The following is a 20,476-nucleotide window of genomic DNA, read 5'->3' as shown; positions in this document are numbered from 1 at the left end:
GAAGGATGTGGAGCTCTTAGAGCATGTCCAGAGGAGGGCCACTAAGATGATCAGAGGGCTGGAGCAGCTCTCCTATGAGGAAAGGTTGAGGGAACTGGGCTTGTTTAACTTGGAGAAGAGAAGGATCCAGGCCTTCTCTGTGGGCTTCCAGTACTTGAAGGGTTCGTATAAACATGAGGGGAACAGCTGTTTACAAGTGTGGATTGTAATAGGACCAGTGGGAATGGTTTTAAACTGAAATAGGGGAGGTTTAGGTTAGGAAGTTTTATTAGGACGAAGTTTCTCACACAGAGGGTGGTGAAGCACTGGAACAGGTTGCCCAAGGAGGCTGTGGATGCCCCATCCCTGGAGGCATTCAAGGCCACGCTGGATGTGGTCTGGTGATTGGTGATATAGCAAGGGGGTTGAAACTAGGTGATCTTTGAGGTCCTTTTCAACCCAGCCCATTCTATGACTCTGTGATTCTATGAAGTTACTCCATGAAGTATATTTGTTTGTTGCTACACATACAAGTAGCCAATTCAAAGTGATAAAGATCAGAATCTTTTACGTACCCACATCCTGAGATATTTTTGATGACAGCAGGTTCTGGATTCCCGTATTCTCAGAGATCTTGGAATAATGCAGGGCATTCTGTCCAAAGACATCTACTAAACTGACATCTGCACCTTTCCTAAGGAATGCTTCCACCATGTTAAGGCTACCAGCTTCACAAGCCATCATCAAAGCAGTTCTGGACAAAAGAAATAAGGGTTAAAATGTCAAGAGAAACTTTTGAATCAGTAGCTCATTTTTTCAGGAGAAAAATGTAACAGGCATTGTGCAATGAAGACCAAGATTTCAAGACCATGTGCCTTGAAATATATATGCAACCACCACCTCTCTGCACAAACTTTCCTACCCTTCCTTCTCCTTCCTCATATATCCCAGCTAGACCTTCTGCAAAAACCTGTTATGCTTTGCACATGTTTACAAACATTTTTGAAAATGGCTTCCTGAGGCTAAGAGTTGGCTGCTGAATATATTACCAAATTTCACTGTCTCACCCCAATTACAACACAAAAGCCTATATTTCATTTCTCTTCTTTTCACATGTTGCTTCTAGGCAAAATAGAGAGGTGTCACTCCAAAAACCAAATAAATTTCTCCAAACTCTTCACTGAGACTGTGAGATGGGTTACACCTCAAACCTTGCTCTATTTTTAAAGAAAAATAACAGAAAGAATCTCCTTAGAGCACAACCAATGCCCTCTCCGACACAGGGCAGCTAGACAGCGTCAGATCCTACAGTGGGCATAACGTACAGGAGTGTTTACCTAAAAGGCTTTATCTCTTTTTCCTCAATGGCTTACAGGGATCATAAGATCTGTACAGAATACATACAGGCAGAAAATTCCTGACTTTCAAACACGTGCTAATATTGCTCTTCTATCACAGCATAATTCTCCCTTTTTCATGTGAATACTTATCTAATAGGCTGACCAAATTCACTGGCAAATACATATGAAACTGAAAGTTACTACAGTGATGTTTGCTAGATATTAAGACAGTCACTTCACTGTCCAGTTTAATACAGTCTTTATAACAGCGAGCCCTGAAAAAGTGATGACTGTTGCAGTACTGTGCAAAAAAATAGTGTTGAGTAGTAATTTGGACCACAGTTCTACAGGGATAGTTTCAGATTACCAAAATAACCATTTTAGTCTGGACAAGAAAGGGAATTGATCATGCAATTTTCAAACACTCTCCCTTTACCCTTCTGTTAAGAAATCTGATTTTTCATTAAAAATATAACCATTTTTGTGAACAGCGGGTGCCAGAGTAGCCATTCTCCTTGCTGATAGGGAAGGAAGAATTAAAGTGGTATATTCCACGTTACATGTTACTTCTTGTTTGTACACACAGTACTTGGCACATACTATCTTATCTATAACAGAAATGTCTTCATCCAATCTAGCTACAAACTGTTAAGGCTGTCTGTTGAGTCAAGCTAGTGAGGTAAAGGTGGACTGGAGGTCCCACAGGGGTAACACCTCAAGTTCAAAGTACCAGTGAGGTCATTCCAACCAATCAAGAAGACAAAGGGGTTTTCTTTAACCAACTTAACACCAACAGTGAACTAATAAAACTTTGAGCTCACATAAACTAAGCTAGGCCCAGTCTTATCCTCTCACATGTTTGTGAAGAACAGTATGGGCACTGTATCACGTAATAGTAAGAACAGCTACTAGTTGTAAGTGCCAAGTGTTCTCAGCATCCTGCTCTACCTTTTCAGTTTCACCAAACATTTATGAAACTCTATCAGTATCATCAAAACAAGTGCATTTTTCCACAATAAGAATGTTTTGATTTAAAAACAATACTATGAAATAACAGATACTTACGACATACTATATGTCTATTAATGCAGTAAGTTTCTAAATGGCATCTTTTGAGAAGACAGCATCTCCATTATATATTTTTACTGTATTTTTTCTTGCCATTGTGGCTGTGTTAGAAATGAGAGCTCCTCATGGATGTCTCTTCCAAGTAATAGCTTAGGATTTAAGTTGGCAAAACTAACTCAGGCCAAGAACAAAGAGAGCAGCATTGGAAATATGGGCCATATGCAAAGTGACGTGTGGATAAATGCTATCATTCAGATTGTTGTAGGAATTATTTTAAAATGGGATTTGCTGCTCTGGTAGCGCAAGGAAAAACAGTTTACTTCATTTTACAGTTACTTAGTTTCTCTTTTGCTTTTCTCATTGGGCAGAATTCCTTAAGCCTTCTCAACAATGTCTAGTACTCACTTTCTCCAGTATTGGGGACATTGTTTCATGTAATGACTATTTTGGGTAGGGAGCTTCATTTGACAGTCAGCCTTAGGAAAGAATTAGCATGGTGATGTTAACCTGCTGTACCTTCCATTTTTATCCCTTGTGTTGACGTCTGCTCCATGATCCAGAAGGTATTTACAGACTTCTGTATGGCCATTTTGTACTGCAAGCAGCAGAGGTATGTTCCCATCCTAGGAATGCATTTAAAGAAACCATGAACAATAATTTGACGCCTTACAAATACAACTCTGAGGTTTAAAGGTCGGATAGGAGATTTTCTTCTACACAGCACTGTATATTTTTCTTGTGTATTATAAATGTAGCTGGCTTTATTTAATCCCTTCCTTGACCATGGGGGATGGATTCACTCAGCAAAGCATCGAGAATAGGAATGCTGTCTGTACTCCCTTTTCTGTTTGCTTAATGCTACAACTAAGTGATTTTGCAACTGTACAATGCCTATGGATATCTCCACAACAAAAGGATAACTTTGAGTACTAGGCAAAACCACAACATTTCACAGAATCACAGAATAACTGCAGTTGGAAGACACCTTTAGAAAGCGTCTGGTGCTTCTTAATCTTTGTCTTCAGTCAAAAGCAAGGCAAACTTCACATTATGGTACACTGCTCAGAGACTTGTCCAAAGAGGTTTTAAGCATGCCCAAGGGCAGAGAAAGCATGTCTCTCAGTCTCATTTACAGCGTTTCACCAACTGTGAGGTAAGAATTATTTTCTTCCTTAACCTGTAACTGGAATTTCCCAACTAGCTTCACTAGTGTGTCACATGTCCAGATTGTAACTTGTGCTTGTCACCATTTCTGAGGTCAATTTGATTCTCTCTTCTTTACAATCACTCATTATGTAGATGAGGACATAAAAGATTCTCCCACAGCCTTCTCTTCTAATGATTAGAAAATCTTTTTGGTCTTTAAAATACATCTGCTGAACTTTAAAGTCTAATCTTTGTGATTGCTGTTTGTTTGTCTTAATATACCAAAAAGACCAGATGAGGAAAGATCCCAAACCCCTCAACAAACAAAACAATTAAAAAAAAAAAATTAAAAAAAAAAGATTACATGTTTTAATGCTTCCCTCCTCCCTCCTTTTTTTTTTCTTTTTTTTTTTTCCTAATTTATGTCAGATCCCTTTAACAGTTTTCTAAGAGGCAACTACATCATTCCCACAGACAGATCTGATTGTTTTTAGGTGTTTTGTGCTAGTCAGTGTACTGTCCCTTAGCCTTTACACTACACCAAGTATATTTCTTCCCCCAGGTTTACCATACTCCATTATTTTTTTTCCTAAGCATTTCACAGTACCTGAAAGGCCCACGTAATGGTCTTTCTCAAAGCCTACTGGAGTGAACGGAGTCAACTTTTAATCATGTCTTGAATATACCCAAAATAAATTCTAGCTATTTCTAAAAATCTTGCAATTTAACTAGCAGCAAACCTTGCCACTAGTGAGTTAAAGTGAAGTGCTATGCTACGGAAAGCCATGAAAGGAACTTTGTCAGAGAAATTCAAAATGAAATAGAAGAGCAGTAATAGTTTCAACTACTGAAGCTTGATTGAAGTGGAGGGTAGTAAAGCTTTGGGAAAAGCACAAAGAGGTACCTACCAAATCTTTGATGTTAATTGGACATTTGTGTTCACAAAGAAGTTGGACTGCCTGAAGACAACCACATGTTGCTAAAAGAAGAAAAAACATTAAAATCTTTATTTTTTGAAATTCGTGTTCCACGCTTACACTTGCAATACTGTAGCATTACAGTGGGGTTTCTCTATTTTTAAGAAAGAAGGAAAAAAAGACAAATAGGATGAAGAGCAAGCTGTATGCAGCAACAAAACAGACATTATAGTCTAAACAAACACGAGAATACATAATCTTTAAACACTGAAATCAGAATCAGCCTAGTCTTACTTTTCAAGTCTTTCAATGGCTCTGCACCTGCAAGAGTGTATTTGCTGGCTGTAATTAACTGAAATTCAATATTCAGAGTATTTATCTAAAAATATCCAGAATTTGTTATCTATGAGAATGGATATGCAACACTCAGCTACTCAAATCGTCAATTAATCAATAATATATTAATTTTACAAAAGTAAATAAATTTTCACTGCCAGTTTAAAAATGCAAGTGTTTCAAAAAGTGTTGATATTAAGTTGGAAATAAAATCAAAAGGTAAGTAAAAGAAAGCCAGCAAAATCTTAAAAGTAGAGAGAGAAAAGAAAAGGGAATGACAGAGCAGAAATAAAGCCCGCTTTAATATAGTCCACCATTCTGTCTGCTATTTTTCCCATCAGTAAAAAGCTATACCAAGAGCTGAGAAAATCAAGCATAATGAAACAGACAGTGCATACTTTCAACAAAGAAGTTACCTGCATAATGTAAAGCTGTTTTCCCACAGTTGTCAGTGCTGTGTACTGAACACTTATACTGCACAGTTCAGAAAGGAGAAAAAAAATTAGAGAAACATCAAAAAAATAAAATACAAGTGATGAGCAGAATGGACAGCTGAACATGTCTGAGAATAGTTCTATGAGCTCCTACAGAAAGCTCCATCCATGCAATAGAAATGAACAAGAATACTGATAAAAGACACAGCTTTGCTCTCTACCAATCTCAACTGCCCTTTCTTGTTAACAGCTTATACTGAAGTCACAGTAAACATGCATGGTGAAGATGTACCTAAAAAAAATTGTTTTGGAACAATTCATATGCAAAAATGAACAAGAATCTGACTTCCATGCCTCAGAAAAGCTTCCTATTTTACATTCCACTAAAAGCTAAAGCAATCTTAGCCTAAGGCAATTAATCCAAAATTATTCCTGTTAAAGCAAATAACACTTTGTTTCCATTTGTAAGATCTAAAGCATCTACAATCCAGTTACATATTGTAGTATTGTAAGCCACCTATTGCTACTGGCCAAGCTAGGCTTTGAGGTACTAAACATAAAAATATCAAATTACAAATCTTTATCCAGACTTACTTTGGTACAGAAAATTCTAGTTTATGACAAATAAAGATATCACACTGAAATAATAGATTTCTGAAATCAAATATTATATATTCTGACTTTCAGGTATAGGATCACCTCCAATACTTCCTTGATTTCCTAGGTAAAGAGTTTCATGTAAATTACCAAAGTTTATATTAAAAAACCCAAGATTCATTCTGTGTAAAATAATTATGTACATTAAGATTAGACATTTCTTACATGTAGAAAGAGCTTTTATGACAAAGCCAGTCTACAGAAGCAACAAAGCATTCCAAAGAGCATGAGAGCATCCTCCAAGAGCACTGGAGAATATTAACAAAGGATTTTCACTTACAAACTTGTTTGGAAATGCATTTTGTAATAAAGCTAACAAAACATCAGCTAAATCACTCCCTGGGTGGAGCTGTCAGGTAAACGGGCAGTGAATATTTGGTACTAAACACATTCGTCTGCTGCACTGACTGTATGCTGCTGCATGCGATACAATTAATGACAGCTTGATGTCACTGTTTATGCTCTAAGTGGGTTTACTCTAGAATTAGTAGATTTTTCTAACGAAATCCCAAAGCAGGTAGTCTCCTCACTTAATGATCTCTTAATCTCTTCCAAGTGTTCAAGAAAAGATGGAAAGAAACAGTGATGTCAGTAAATACAGTAAGAACCAGTGAAATTGGACCCAATTCAGTAAGAGACATTGAGAGAGATCAGTGACAACTGAATTGGAGAGCCCAGAAGTAGCCAGAGGAAAACAATTACGAAGTTGAGATATAGGATTAAATTTCTTTCTGTACCGCTGCACTCAGGCAGTGTTATTTCGTAGGCTCATTATTTCATACAAATTCTTTGCCATTCTTATTGATAAACCTACATTTCTAAAAATCTGATCCATTACTCTGATCACCCCTATGACCAGAATTTACCTGTCTTTCTGAAATGGAGTTGAGATGGACTTCCCTTCTTATTTGCTAACACACAACTTCAGCATTAATGTCAGAAGAATCTTCTCTTCCTCTTCTCTTCCATTTTTCTTGGCTTTTTCTCCCCCACTTTTTTCTACTCCCTTTCTAACCTCTCACTGTCCTTCAGTCATTTCACTAAGGATTTGAGTATTTCCATATTTTAGTATCCAAACTACTTTGGTTTCTTTCCCTTTGACTCAACAAATGGATTATTTTATATTGCACAGACGGAATACATTCAGTTAGATCAGTATCGAAGTTCCACTACAAATGAAGAATTCTTTTTCTCTGTATCTCTTATACATCACCCACTTCCAACCCACCCAGCTACACAGACTAAAGCTGGGAAATGTCAAGCTGCAACCTGCTTCAGACCCAGTCTTTCTATGTTGGAGCCACTGCACATGGAAAACTGAAACTGTGGACCACTCAGGGGAGATATCACACTGTTTTATATCATCTACCCACACAATGCCTAGAAGGTCTTAAATTCAAGAACATCTGTCGGTTGCAGGAAAAAAGGATGACAGAACAGGAGTGTGATGCAGACTATGAATTTGCATCCTGATGGTAGGCAAACAATGTAGGCCTCATAAACTGGGGACACAAACTTTATGTTTGCAGTTATCTTAAGGTAATGATAGATAAAGTGACCGTGAGGTTCTCGATGCCCTGGTCCCTGGTATTCAGGGCTGGGTTGGATCAGACGGTGTCCTGGACAACCTGATCTAGTGCTTGATCTAATGGATCTAATGGCAACCCTGCCCCTGACAATCAGTTAGAACCAGATTATCTTGGAAGTCTCTTCCATCCTAAGGCTTTATATGATTCTGTGATTAGCAGGAAATGCATCAATATGCAGTGAAGAACCATCAAAGAAAAATGAAACTGAATAATCAAAATTAGTTTATTTTTTACTTTACCTGAAGTAACCTCTTAATGCAGTCAAGGTGGCTGTTCTTCACTGCAAGATGTAAAGCACTGTGCCCTACATCAACAAATGCAAAGCAAAATTAGTATTCAGTCACTCAAAGACAATGGAATAAGCTCTTCCATAACAAAGGCAAGATTTTTAATTGACCGACACATGAAAAATATGAACAAATAAAATAAAATCCTATATCAAGCAGAATATAGTTACAACAGACCATTGTTCAGGCAGGAAACAGGATAATCTTAATGTCTACATTTAGATATAGGAATGACAGAAACTGTGTGACAGGCCCTCCCTCCCTTGCAGAGATGTCTGCCAATGTATCTGCTTTACTTTTTCCCCCCCTTGGATTAAAAAGGAACCCATTTTGGAGAGCAAAAACATCCACATTCACCAGTTACCACTACGACAAATTTGAATCATCCACAGAATGCACACATACAATGACTCGGGACATATGACTGTTCACTTCTGCATTTAATAGGCTTCTCTTTCTATTAATTTACTTAGCATCTATGAGCTCATATGTAGCAATGCAATGATTTACTAACTATCAATTTATGATTAAAGATTTTGCAGTCTGTCCTCTAGTTCTTTCTTACACAACACAACACCTGAAAAATCTTAAAGGCCAAAGACAGCAGAAGACTAAATTATCTATACAAGGAAGAAAGACGGAGTTATGATTTAGTAATCAACGCAGACAGTTGATCCACTTATGACAGAACCTCACAGTGAATAATGAGACTTCAGCAGGAAAGGCATTACCTAAGGAATGCAGGGTTGACACTCTCAAGAGTGAGCAGACAACTTACTATTATCCAAGTGACTAATAAATCTTGAGGCAAGATGAAGTATGAATTCTGAATAATAGTTCAAGTCAGGTGTGTATATTCTCTTATCATTACATTTAATCTGAACGCTTCTCCCAGTATCACAGATGCTTTCTCACAGAGGCATACAATTTCTATTTATGAAAAATTCAACCAGGCTGGAAGCAATGGCTAAAACCCAGTGAACCCGACATTTACAGATCATTACAAGAAAGACAGACTACTGACACCTCAGTTAGGTGATTCTGCTAGACAGAGGAAATGCTGGGCACAGACAACAGGTAGACCAACTGAAATCTATTAAGAAGAGTTTGCCAATTTCAAATTCAGCTCTCATTATTCTCCTACTAGAGTATTAATTAAGGCATAGGACTTTCGAGGGCTGAAGCAGCACACTTAATAGTTCTCAGCTCAGTTTGGCTTGTATCAGCAATTTTCACTATGTCATAATCCTGAGGAAACTGCAACTTCAGTACAGTTAAATGGGGTTAATAGCTTGGATACACATAAAAGCAAAGCACAAGATCTTGATTTAATCTATGCAAAGCCTTAAATGAAATGACCAAAAAGCTGGGAGGGGGGAGGAGACAGGCAAGGAAGAGAGAAGGGGAATTATAATAATATCAACAGCAATAATTAATAAAATTAACTATTTTGCAATTACTGGAGTCAGACACAAATGCTGATACTTATAGTATATGGGCTAAAAATCTCTATTGTATATGCAGTAAAGCATGTATGTCCAAACTGGAAAGGTTACAATGTGGTGTGAATTGGAAGGAGCAGCACTGCCAAATTTGCACATCAAGACTTACAGGCAGATGAAGTATACTGCATTGTATGAGTAGGTTTACAGAGGCATACCTGCACCATCTTGGGCTGTCACATCTGCACCATGTGTCACCATAATCCTGAGGCATTCTGCATGTCCTTTTGTGGCTGCCAGGTGAAAACTGGAAGAGAGCATTTATATGACACGTTTCTGTTTCTAAGACCTTCTTTATCTTTCATTCACAAACCAAGTACTAGCAAGTTCTCCCATTCCTGTCCTTAGGTCTTCTGGCAACCCTCCACTACCTCCCAAGAAGATAATAGCTCTGAAAGTAAGAAGGCACATCAAAAAGCTTTTGAATTCCTGTATTTATATAGGCTGCTGTTTCATTAACCCATGCCATATACCTCACGTGCATCTATCTACTGAATTTCTAAACCAATATCCTTAGTGACGCAATATATCCCCATAGAATACATGGGCTTGGGAAATCACTAAAGAAAGCATTCACAAAAACTGGCTTTGCTCTACTTGCTTTGCACTCAGGGCAATCTTAATTTTCCTATTTCAGCAGACAATACCTAACTCCACTAAGAGTTGATTCTGTTCCTAAATTAAACAGAATCAAGTTCTGCTTCTGAAATGCCCACTTCAGAGTAAATTTTTCTTCACTGCAGAGGCGAAACAACAACCCTGAGACAGTGCATGTGAATGCAACCTTGAGATAACAAAGCCATTGGATATTTGTTATACTATACTACGGATATATTTTGCAACTTTTGGTTTTGCTTTTCGTTTGAAGTATCTGCTTGTTTGAACAGTAGAAGTTTGCAGAGGTTACAAGCCATACCATGACTGGATGCACTTAAGAGCATAAATTACCAAAGATGAAATTACAGAACAAACTAAAGACGTTATGCTTAATTCAAATCTTTTTATACTGAGTATACATCTTTGACATTGTTAGCACCTCCAGATTCACAGGAGCAATCTTATACACATGCTTCTGGTTTAATTAAGTTGAGAAGCAAATTCAAAGAAAAAACTTATGAAAATGGAGAAGTTTATATCCTTCTGATACATGTTGTGCCAACATAAGTGAGTCAAGCACAGGCAAACTTACTGCTTCCCTACAGTCCTGCTATTATCATCTTAATATACATTAGGAACAAAGTAAAAAAAATGAAAGAAAAAAAAAATAGAGATAAAACACTTCTAACAATTACTATTAAATATTGTATGAAAAGCTAGTACCATCCTAAGCATGGCCCAAATTGAAAAAGCCTGTAATCTTGGGGTGTTTTCTTACATCTTATAAAGAAGTTCATTTTTAACACCACACATCTCCACATTAAAAGATTTTTTCTCTGGAATCCAAAAGGAATCTAACTAATCATGTAGACGTGTCCATAGTGTTTAGGAGTTTATATTTTGGACAACTGTTTCCTTTAAATGTTAAAACTAATATTGAAAGTTTAACCTGCTAAGGAGAACAACTAGGAATAACAGGCAAGAATGAAATGCGTATTTCTGGCACACAGTATGTGAACTGCAACACCGTTTCTCTATGCTACAGGCTTTTCTTTGCAAATTCCATGAAAAATCAGCAGAAGAAAAAGACCTACTGACAAGATCTGGCAAAGAGCTGAAAATTAATCAGAACAGGAGAGCTGTGGGAATGAGGTCCTGTACCAAATACAGCAACTACCTCTCTTTCTCCATGGAGTCCTTCCATCCTGCCGTCTGCTGCCTACAAATACTAGGCAGGCAATGCTTAAGGCTTCAAACTGTTCTCTGCAAATGTAAAAATATTCTGATCCACACTCTTACAACTGCCATAAACAATCTGAGCAGAGGCATAACTAAATTCTTTGAAAAGCACAAAAACTACTGCTGCTAGCTGTTCTCCGGTCATTCAAAAAAACCCAAAATTTTATGCTCTTGGTGATCAATGCAAAGTTGTGTAAACATTCTTCTTTAGAAGAAGGGTTTTCTCAGGCTTTAGGAAAATAGCTGGAAGAGGGAACAAAAGGAATCTGACAAATTCCAACACCTCTAATTTGGCCAGCACATAATATCCACTGAATAATACTAAAACAGACTCAAAAACATTTGTGTAGACATGCAATACAATTGAAATCAATTAAATTTCAGGAACACCATGATGCATGCACTTCACTCATTTACATTTGACAGCATTCATAGAATAATAAATACTTGAATAATAATAACTTGGCTAAATCTAGGACATTAAGATTTTACAGAGAGGCTGTGGAGAGTAGTGCCAAGTGCAACAAGAGTATGCAAGAGCAAAAGAAGTTTGATTTAGATAAAATCAGACTGTAGAGAAAGTACTAAAAAAAAAAGAAAACCTTAACCCCTTTCAGGCTGTGCACCTACGAACACATCAATCCCACAAACGCAAATAATTCCTAAGGGAGTTCTTAAAAAGAAATTACACACGCAGACACTTAGTTTAATGCTATCCAAAATTTTACAGGTTAAGAAAAAATCAAATTGAAAGTATTGCTTGTCCCAAATTACTAAGATGAAGAAACATCATCTGTCAGCAGAACAGGTATTGAGAAAGCTGAGAGAATGTGTGAAGTATCTAACAAAAGCACGGAAGTTATCTGTAGAGTCCTGGGAAAGGAGAGTACGACGAGGTTTACCTCACATTCATTCACAGTTACCTAACAGTGCTGGGGGTGCTACAACTCCCTCCCACATGCTTTCTGCATATCCCTTCCTTACTGCTACCAAGTCTGAAAGTCAATATTTTTTTCTTAAAGATCTAAAAGAGATTGGAGTGGGAAGCTTGTTTAGTTAGCTGCCTCTTTGGTAAGCTGAACTGGCTTACTGGAAATCCGCCCTGCTCATGAAATACAAGAGAATTATTCCAGACTGGGATGATCCTACTACAATCATACGTAAGTCAAAGTATATAACAGAGCTCTGAACAAGAACCTCCCTATGAGGAGTAATTCTACTTTATTTTAAAGTTAATACCCCCCTACTTTTTTCTTCTTTTCCCATCTGTTTAAAGACAAACAAACAAGCAAACAAAACAATAAACAAATTAACCAACCCCCCCCCCAAAAAACCATCAACAACATCAAAATACATCAGTAATGGATACTGGGGACGGGTGGGATACTGGCAACAAGGGAGGCTGTTGAAACAAAGAAGCCTAGAGACATTTATTTCAGAACAGAGTAACTCTTCACAACCTATATAAGGTTTCATTTGAGGCAAAAGCTGCAGGTTTTCAAACCGTAAAGTTCTCATTGTCTAGAAGCAATGAACAGTGGTGCATTTCACTTGCATCCTTCATGAATAAACTTCCCCTTGTATGTAAGCAAACAAATTTCCTCCCACTTCCTTGTTGTGCAATGACAGGCAAACAAAAACAAACATGTAAATCTTCATCTGGAGCAAGGGCCACACTGAGGGTTACATTCTGTATGGGAACTGCTGAATCACAGCCTGAGCCTCTGATTGACTACCTGAGGTGAGCAATCAGTCAGCCCTGGGAGCACAGGTGAAGGCAATTCATCTGTGCTACTGGAAGTGCTGGAGCTTGGCTCCAACTCTCCTAGACTCCATTTAAGAGCTGACTACATTGGGTAAGGATCTTTCTTGGGGATTGCTCTTCTTGGAGCCTTTTCAGATGAACGCAGGATAAGGGTAAGCTTTCCATCCATTCTTCTTTAGTGTGATAACCTGTTTAGCCTAACTTTCTTGTATATTTCTTGATTATAGCATCCGTATATTCATCAATTACACACATTCTCACTCAGCCTAACTCCCCATTCTAACATAGTTCAGTTTCCCTTCACAAGAACCCTGTTGGTACTACCTACAGCTACTTGCTGGTGCCACAACCTGAACTGATTTGCAATAGATCTCTTCTATTGCTATAAAACATCTCTACCATTCCTATAGGGCAGGATGGACTTCTACCATTACCTCCAGAACATTCAATGCAGTAGAATAGCAGCTACCCTTCCCAGTAGTTTTCTCCACAAATGATGAGTCAGAATTTAGACTCAGCTCAGAGCATCTGACTAAGATCAGCTGGTTGACACTGCTTTTTTTTCCCAGTGGGAATGTACAAGTCCCATAGCTACTTAGTTCTGAACAAGATAAAATGAAAAATTACGTTCTTCAGGAGGAACACAAAGCCCAGTTGGAATAAATAGGCTTGATGGTAAGAGGGAACACAAAGCAGCATTTCATAAGATTTGGAGTCAACCCGCTGCAAGACTACTACCTCCACGTCAGGTGTAATTTTTCCTTGTATTCAAACAACATATGCAAATGCATTGATAGAGAAGTGTTTTTTATGAATGTTTGGTGACCGAGTGGGCAGCTGCATGACACTGACATCCCTAAAATAATTGAAAACAGTAACTTTCTTACACATAGATGTCACTGAAACAACATTCCTAAATAAACCAGTCCCACATTCAGTGCTAAGGATTTTTTTTTTTTGCATGTTTCAGTCATGAAGTCAAGCCAGCAAAGGAATGAAGCCTTCTTCAGTCGGTGTCTGACAAGAGTGCAAGAGTTCAGATATAATGTCAAAAATGAACATTTACAGAAATTATTTCATGACCATACAATAACTTAAACAGATGGGGCTGTAATATTTACTAATTAGCTTGTATAAACTATTTATTTATAAGTAACTTCACAACAGCTAACAGAATTATCAAAATTTAGAGGCTAGATTTGTAAAAAATAAGCTAATTGAGCTTGTTGAGGTGTTGTTAGTAACAAGACATGAGTCTACTGAATCCAGATTCTCTGCTTAACAGTGTATATAGCTACATTCTACAAAACTGAGCACAGTCCTCTAACTGAATGTTATTTTGACAGCTGGTCCATATAACTAGGGAAAATGCCACAAAAATATAGTAGAACACGATAAAACAAGAAAAAAATAAAGCCTCAAATTAAGACTGTAACCTTCTAGCATAAGGAAATTTTCACTTCTCTAAAGAAAAGCAAAATTAAAACAGCAGAAAAAATATATCCTATTGGGTATTGCAGTTCTGCATGGCAGCATCATGCTCCAGAGCTTTTCTGGAGCAGAACACAGAATCTCTCCAGTGCCTGAAAGCAGTCTAATACAGTATTTATCAAAATCCAAAGAAAATAAAGAACATGGTAGAATTATGAATGCCAAGTGAACAGAAAATAGCTAATACAATATTATGACAAAGAACAAAGAAGAAAGTAAAACATGCATGCAAGCATACAATGCTATTGTTCTCTACTATTTTATCTGAGTGGTCTGAAAATATTCTAAGTGCAAGAATGTTTGAAATACACTATGAACTCAAACTTACTCATTGTCAAGGTTTATTTTGAGTAAAAACATCCCTTCCCAAAGCAGTTCATTCTTCTTCATTTTCTATATCGTATGTTAAATCTTTATTGACTTTCAAGAAATCTGGCTTGTCTGCCAACAGTCTGATGATTTACAGTTTCCCAACAGACCAATACTTTTATACAAACAAAGAAGACTGATAAAATAAAGACACAGAGCTGCTCAGAGTGCTTGAATGCCAACTAAAAAAAATACAGAAATGGAAAACATTCAACCCTTGCTGCTACCAGATGAGATAGGCAAGTGATTTGCCAGATACCTCGGTCAGGAAGAGACCCATTGGTAATCTGGCTCATTTTGTGTACTGATTTGAACATCTACACACCTTGGAGGCAGCACCTTGCTTAAAATGCCTGTGATTTTCACAGCCAGAATTGTTCCCCAAAGCCTTGATTTCTTCTTTCAACAAAAACAGTACCAATAAGTGTATTAAATGTTATCTGTATTTTGATTGTTTTCCACCATAGGCCAAGTGGCAGAAGTACTGGAAGGAGGCAGAGACCTCACCGGAGTGAGAAAGAGCTGTAATAAAATGGGAGCAGCATATTCCGTGCACAAATGATGTGTCTGCAATTACTGAGGAATAATACCAAATATGGTCTCTTTTGGCATGTAATACAATAATCAGTAATTAGCGAAGAAAGTTTATTTTTCCGTGAATGGTTTGGGATTTTATCAACCAAAAAAATAAAATAAAAATCAGTGATGAAATTAATCTTTTTAAACCTAACAAAAAAAAAAAAAAAAAAAAAATTCAACACATCATGAACCTAATTCAAAAGAAAAATAGTTTCAGACTTAAAGAATGGGAATGGTCCAGAATGGTCCCCAAACAGACACTGTTTTTGTGCCTTCCTCTGTCAGCCAAGACAGGGCACTCAGCAAAGCAGTAACTCTTCATTCCAGCAAGGATTATGCTTCCATGGCCAGCATCTACTGATCCAACTGCCTGGTTCTACGTCTTCCTTGCATCTACACAACTAGGTAGGTAACCACATCACTGAGATAGAACAAAATCAGCTGAAAAACAAAGCTGCTTTTCATGGTTTCATCACAGTCACATATACATGCACACTGTCGGTACAAATTAAGTGACAGGAGCATGAAAGCATCATCTCAGTGAAGTTTAAGGTGATGTAGAATTTCACCTTAAGCCTAAAAACTAAAATTTACTGAGTATTTACTGAGCATTTGCCTGTGAAAGTTTCCAAATCTTTACCATTCTCTGTCTACCAAGTGACAATTGTTAGAGAGGCTCAAGTCCATGCTTGCTACCTAAGCATGAAAGCAGAAGAGGCAGACTGCACCAGAAGTACCAACTGAAGTTATCCCTGTTCCACAGCTGCTCTCAGTCCCTTTAGCTGCACTGTCCTCCAGCTTTGAAATGTGTCAGGGAACTAACTTCTTGAGTCACTCCTAAGTGAGAATAAAGATGTGTGAACAGGACTTCCTTACACTGGCAATCCAAAATGGAAAGGGCACAGTAGAACCAGCTTCAGGATGAAAACCAAATCAAAATTGAGAAAGATAAACTGCAGAATACCACCAGATAAATCCTCATGAAGATGTGCTTCAGTTACTATAGATATTTCTGTACTACAGACACAAAGTACCAATGGATGCTACAACAAACCCATTCTGATGTACAGAAAATCAGAGATTGCCAGAGATAAAGGCAAATCAGACATCTACCATCAATTTTTACTAGTTCACTATTTTGTTTTAAATAAATAAAACCCACAGCTTCATAGTGCATCCATTACACCTTCAAGCAAGAGCAAATGCAATAAATGTGGCTTTTAATTAAGTGCAGGCAGTCTGTATCGTTCTGTCAGACTTGCACATACCCACAAGAATGCAAAAATTACAACAGGAGAAACAACTATAGTAAATACATTTTGTTTTCAGGCTAGAGCTGTTCTCATTAAAAACTCAGAAAAGAAAGCAGTATGAGATTTAAAAGATGTTTCAGTAATTAGCTGCTGCTATCTTTTTGAGTGCAGGCAGGTTAGGATTTTAAGAAAGGTGACATAAGCAGGTATGGATTTAGCATGAGCTATGGAAGTGTTTCCCTCTTCATACCAGTCACTAAAACATAATGCAATGCAAACAGAATGTGTTCTCCTATCCTCTATTTAAACATGACATGATCAGCTACCCGTAGTACACACAAAACCCCTGGGCAACAAACATACATGGATCTTCTGTGTTAGCACATACTCTGCAAAAGCTTAAAAAAAAAAAAAAAAAAAAAAAAAAAAAGAGGCAGAGTTTTCATATGAAGTTTCCAGCTTTGACTCAAAGTATAAAGAGTCTTGTTTCAATCATACACACCTCAAAGTATAGGACATTAAAAAAGCAAGGCTGCTGAATGGCTATTTTCTAATTAGGAAAGAAGCAATAATTTCATCATGCAGTAAAGGAGTTGGCAAGCCACAGACCCCTGATCTTTGCTTTCAAACTCAACAAAAATATCCACCCACCTGCTATTCAGGTTGATTTTAGAGATCTCCAGAACCTTTATATTTTACATTCTCAGGTCATGTTCCAGCAGTTCCATTTTCGTGCACAGTTTTCTTTGGCAAACTCTATTACCACATTACCACAAACTCCCTCCTCAAATCTGAAGCACAGATTCCTCTCCCATGTGTCCTTAACTGTAGATGAAAGTACTCACAATTTAAATTTGGGTTTCCTTTAGAGTATCCTTCTTTAAAGGCCCTCAAAAACCAACATCAGCTAATTGCAGAGATTCTGCCAATGGCCAGCTTCAGTACCCTTACGTACTGACAGAAAGCCTCAAGTTTTGAAATGCTACTTTTATTTCTGGTATTTCAGGGTACAAATATTGACAACACAAAAGAAACGGTGAAGCTCCTGAAAAGCTTAAAAAGTTCAGAAACGAGAGCAGTGTTGCTTGTGCCAAAAAAGCCGTGGTTAGAGCAGAACAGAATAGTTCATTTGGAAGATATCTACAGAGATTACCAAGTCCAACCACTGACTACTTCAGGGCTAACTAAAAGCTAAAGCATATTATTGAGGGCAAATGCCTCTTGAGCACTGACAAGTAGTGGGCATCAATTACTTCTTTAGGAAGCCTGTTATGAGTGTTTGGCTTCCTTCACAGAAGAAACATCTTTCCTAATGTCCTGTTTGAACCTCTCCCAGCACACTTCTGTGATGCTCCTGTGCATTCCAATATTCAGCTCCCAGGAAGCAGATGCTGGCACCTCCCTCTGTGCTGCTGAGAGAAGTGAGGTCATCTCTCAGCCTCCTCTTCTGCTGGACAGCCCAAGTGTCCACATCGCCTTCTCATAGGACATACCTTTCAGCCCTGTCACCAGCTTTGTTGCTCACAAGTAGCAATAAAGGACTCTCAGAACCCTTTCAAGGACCTTAACATCCTTTTTGTATTGTGGAGCCCACAACTGCACACAACACTCTAGGTGAGCCACTCCAACACAAAACATAGCAAAGAATCGCCTATTCTGACCACAAGCTCTGTTGTGTTCAGTGTCCCCTGCAAGGCAATTTGCCCTCATGGCTGTCTGGGCAAACTGCTGGCTTGTGCTGAGCTGCTGTCTCCAGCAACTCCCCCAGGTCTCTTCCTGCTAAGCTTCTCTCCAGCCACTTGTCTCCCAGCTGTGCCTGTGTCCTGCAATGCTCCACCCGAGGTGCAGCATCAGGTATTTTTTTTCTGTTGAACATATTGTTGACTGATCTCTCTGCCTCTCATCCCTCCAGGCAGTCAGCAGCACCTCTCAGTTTAATGTCATTACTAAACATGATGAGGATGTATTACACTCCTGCATCCAGACCATTGATTAAACACTGAATGGGACTGGCCTGAGAATTGAGCCCTGGAGAATATCACAAGAGAGCAGCTACCAGCCGTATGTAGCCCCATTCCCTGTCAACACCCAGCATGGTGTGAGCCTATTTATCTCCTAGTTGGATAATTTGTCCAGATGGATGCTGTGAGGAATGTTACCAAAGGACTTATTGAAATTCAGAATGATTATTTCTACCACCTTTCCTTAATCCAGCAAATGGTGACCTTAGATCAAATTAAGACATGACTTTCCCCTCAGGAACTCATCCTTGACTACGCCTGATAATAGCTTATTTAATTGTTTTCAGTGGTACACAGGATAATTTTTCCAGGCACTGAGGTTAGACAAACATGTCCGCAGTTTCCTACATATTCCCTTGTGACCTTCTTGTAGATCAGTCTAACACTGGCTAGTTTATAGGGAAGCTTCCTTCTAATTATTTCTTTAGAACAGATCCTACATCTCAAAGGCCAAAGTGATGCATAGTTAACTTCTCAATATATATGGTTTCTGGCAAAATGTCTTTATTAACATATGGCGAAGTCTTTAAGCGTGCCATAAATGTGTCCAGATCACTACAACTTCTTCCCTCGCATTAGATAAAACCAATTACCCATTTGCTGTCCTCGCTTGCAAGGCCAGAATGGAGTTCAAACTTAAAATTAAGCCCAACAAAAAAAGCAATGTCTAGTACCTAGACATCCTCCAACACAGCCTGCTTGGTATTGCTGCCTGTGGGCCAGCAAACACAAATAGCAGCTCCACTACATGAAAAGTCATGAAATTAGAGCTAGGAAATCCCAAAGCATGTTAGCATAACAAGAAGCCAGGAAAGGGCTGGAAAAGGCTGAAAATAACTGGGTAGAAGTTAATCTAAAGAAAATATTTTCGTTGCATGAAAATCCAGCAGGGCTTATGAACTATACACAGTACTCCAAGAACCAAAGAGTACAGATATCCTTATTCATCATCAGGGACCCTGACTTACGGTAGCTCAGGGTATGCACTATCTTTGAAGTTTCTGTGATTTTTAAACTTCAGGTAGAATGAATCATTTTAGGCTTGAAGTAGGAGAACTATTTGATTTTTTTGAAACTATTATATAAAGTTACCTTCTCTTACTTCACAGGGGAATTAAAAAACAAGTGCATTAATCCACCAATAACATTCTTCAGAGACTGATGGTTAAGATTACATTTTTTAAAAGATTATGACAATGTATTCTAATTTAGCATTTCAGAATAAATACCAGTAAAGCTTTTAACAAAGACTCCACACATATGGAGTAGGAACAGCCAAGTTCTGCACATTCCTTCATTTTCCAGTTAGTGCTTTCTTAACACAACATGCACCTGCACAGTAGGTAAAACAAGTAAGTGTTTTGAAGAAAAAAATCTGGCTTTTACATATTACTTTGTTTCAGTTATCTGCTCTCCTTCCCTTTCTAGGCTGGGGCACTTTAGGCTAGTAGAAGCCAGTTAGTGTAATTAAAATTTACATATGCAGCTCATTTGGTTGCATAAGTCTTTGAAAAACACGTTAAACAACTGCAGCCCATTACATAGATATAAATCTGAAAAACAACTTCAGCCTTTGCCCTGTCCCCTACAGCCCTGCACAGCCTGGTTCTGGCCCAGCCCACAAGAAACATGCTTCCCGTGCTCTCTTGCCAGCTTGGATAAGACAAGTGAAAAGAGCAGCCACAGTGTTCACAACACAGAAGCAGTGTTCTGCCTCCACATGAGCCAAGCAGCAGCTGTTCCAAGCCAGGCACAAAAAGACTTCCAACCATCTAGGCTATGCTCTGACGAAAGCATCTCACAGGCTTCTTGAAAACAGGCCAGGTCTGGTAAAAAACTGGGTATTTGGCAACCCTGTAGAAGGACCTGTTTTACAGGGAATTCCATCAGCTGCCTGGTGCAGCAGC

The 20,476-nt window shown here is 38.2% G+C and overlaps 1 protein-coding gene across 9 annotated transcripts in view; it reads right to left on the bottom strand.

Annotated features, from left to right (window-relative positions):
- The window catches only part of RAI14 (retinoic acid induced 14), a 106,479-nt gene that overhangs the window by 11,506 nt on the left and 74,497 nt on the right, over positions 1-20,476 (bottom strand). For all 9 annotated transcript variants that reach the window (XM_048931978.1, XM_048931979.1, XM_048931980.1 and 6 more), the window contains 6 exons: positions 9,414-9,502; positions 7,706-7,770; positions 5,203-5,260; positions 4,442-4,512; positions 2,904-3,010; positions 555-733 (listed from right to left, as the gene is read on the bottom strand). In XM_048931978.1, the coding sequence (XP_048787935.1) occupies positions 555-733; positions 2,904-3,010; positions 4,442-4,512; positions 5,203-5,260; positions 7,706-7,770; positions 9,414-9,502 (569 nt within the window). The remainder of the gene's footprint in view (positions 1-554; positions 734-2,903; positions 3,011-4,441; positions 4,513-5,202; positions 5,261-7,705; positions 7,771-9,413; positions 9,503-20,476) is intronic.

This window comes from Lagopus muta, chromosome Z, assembly GCF_023343835.1.
Source record: "Lagopus muta isolate bLagMut1 chromosome Z, bLagMut1 primary, whole genome shotgun sequence".
Classification (NCBI taxonomy): Eukaryota; Metazoa; Chordata; class Aves; order Galliformes; family Phasianidae; genus Lagopus; species Lagopus muta.
Note: the sequence above shows the minus strand (reverse complement) of the source record. Positions and strands in the feature narration are given on the sequence as shown.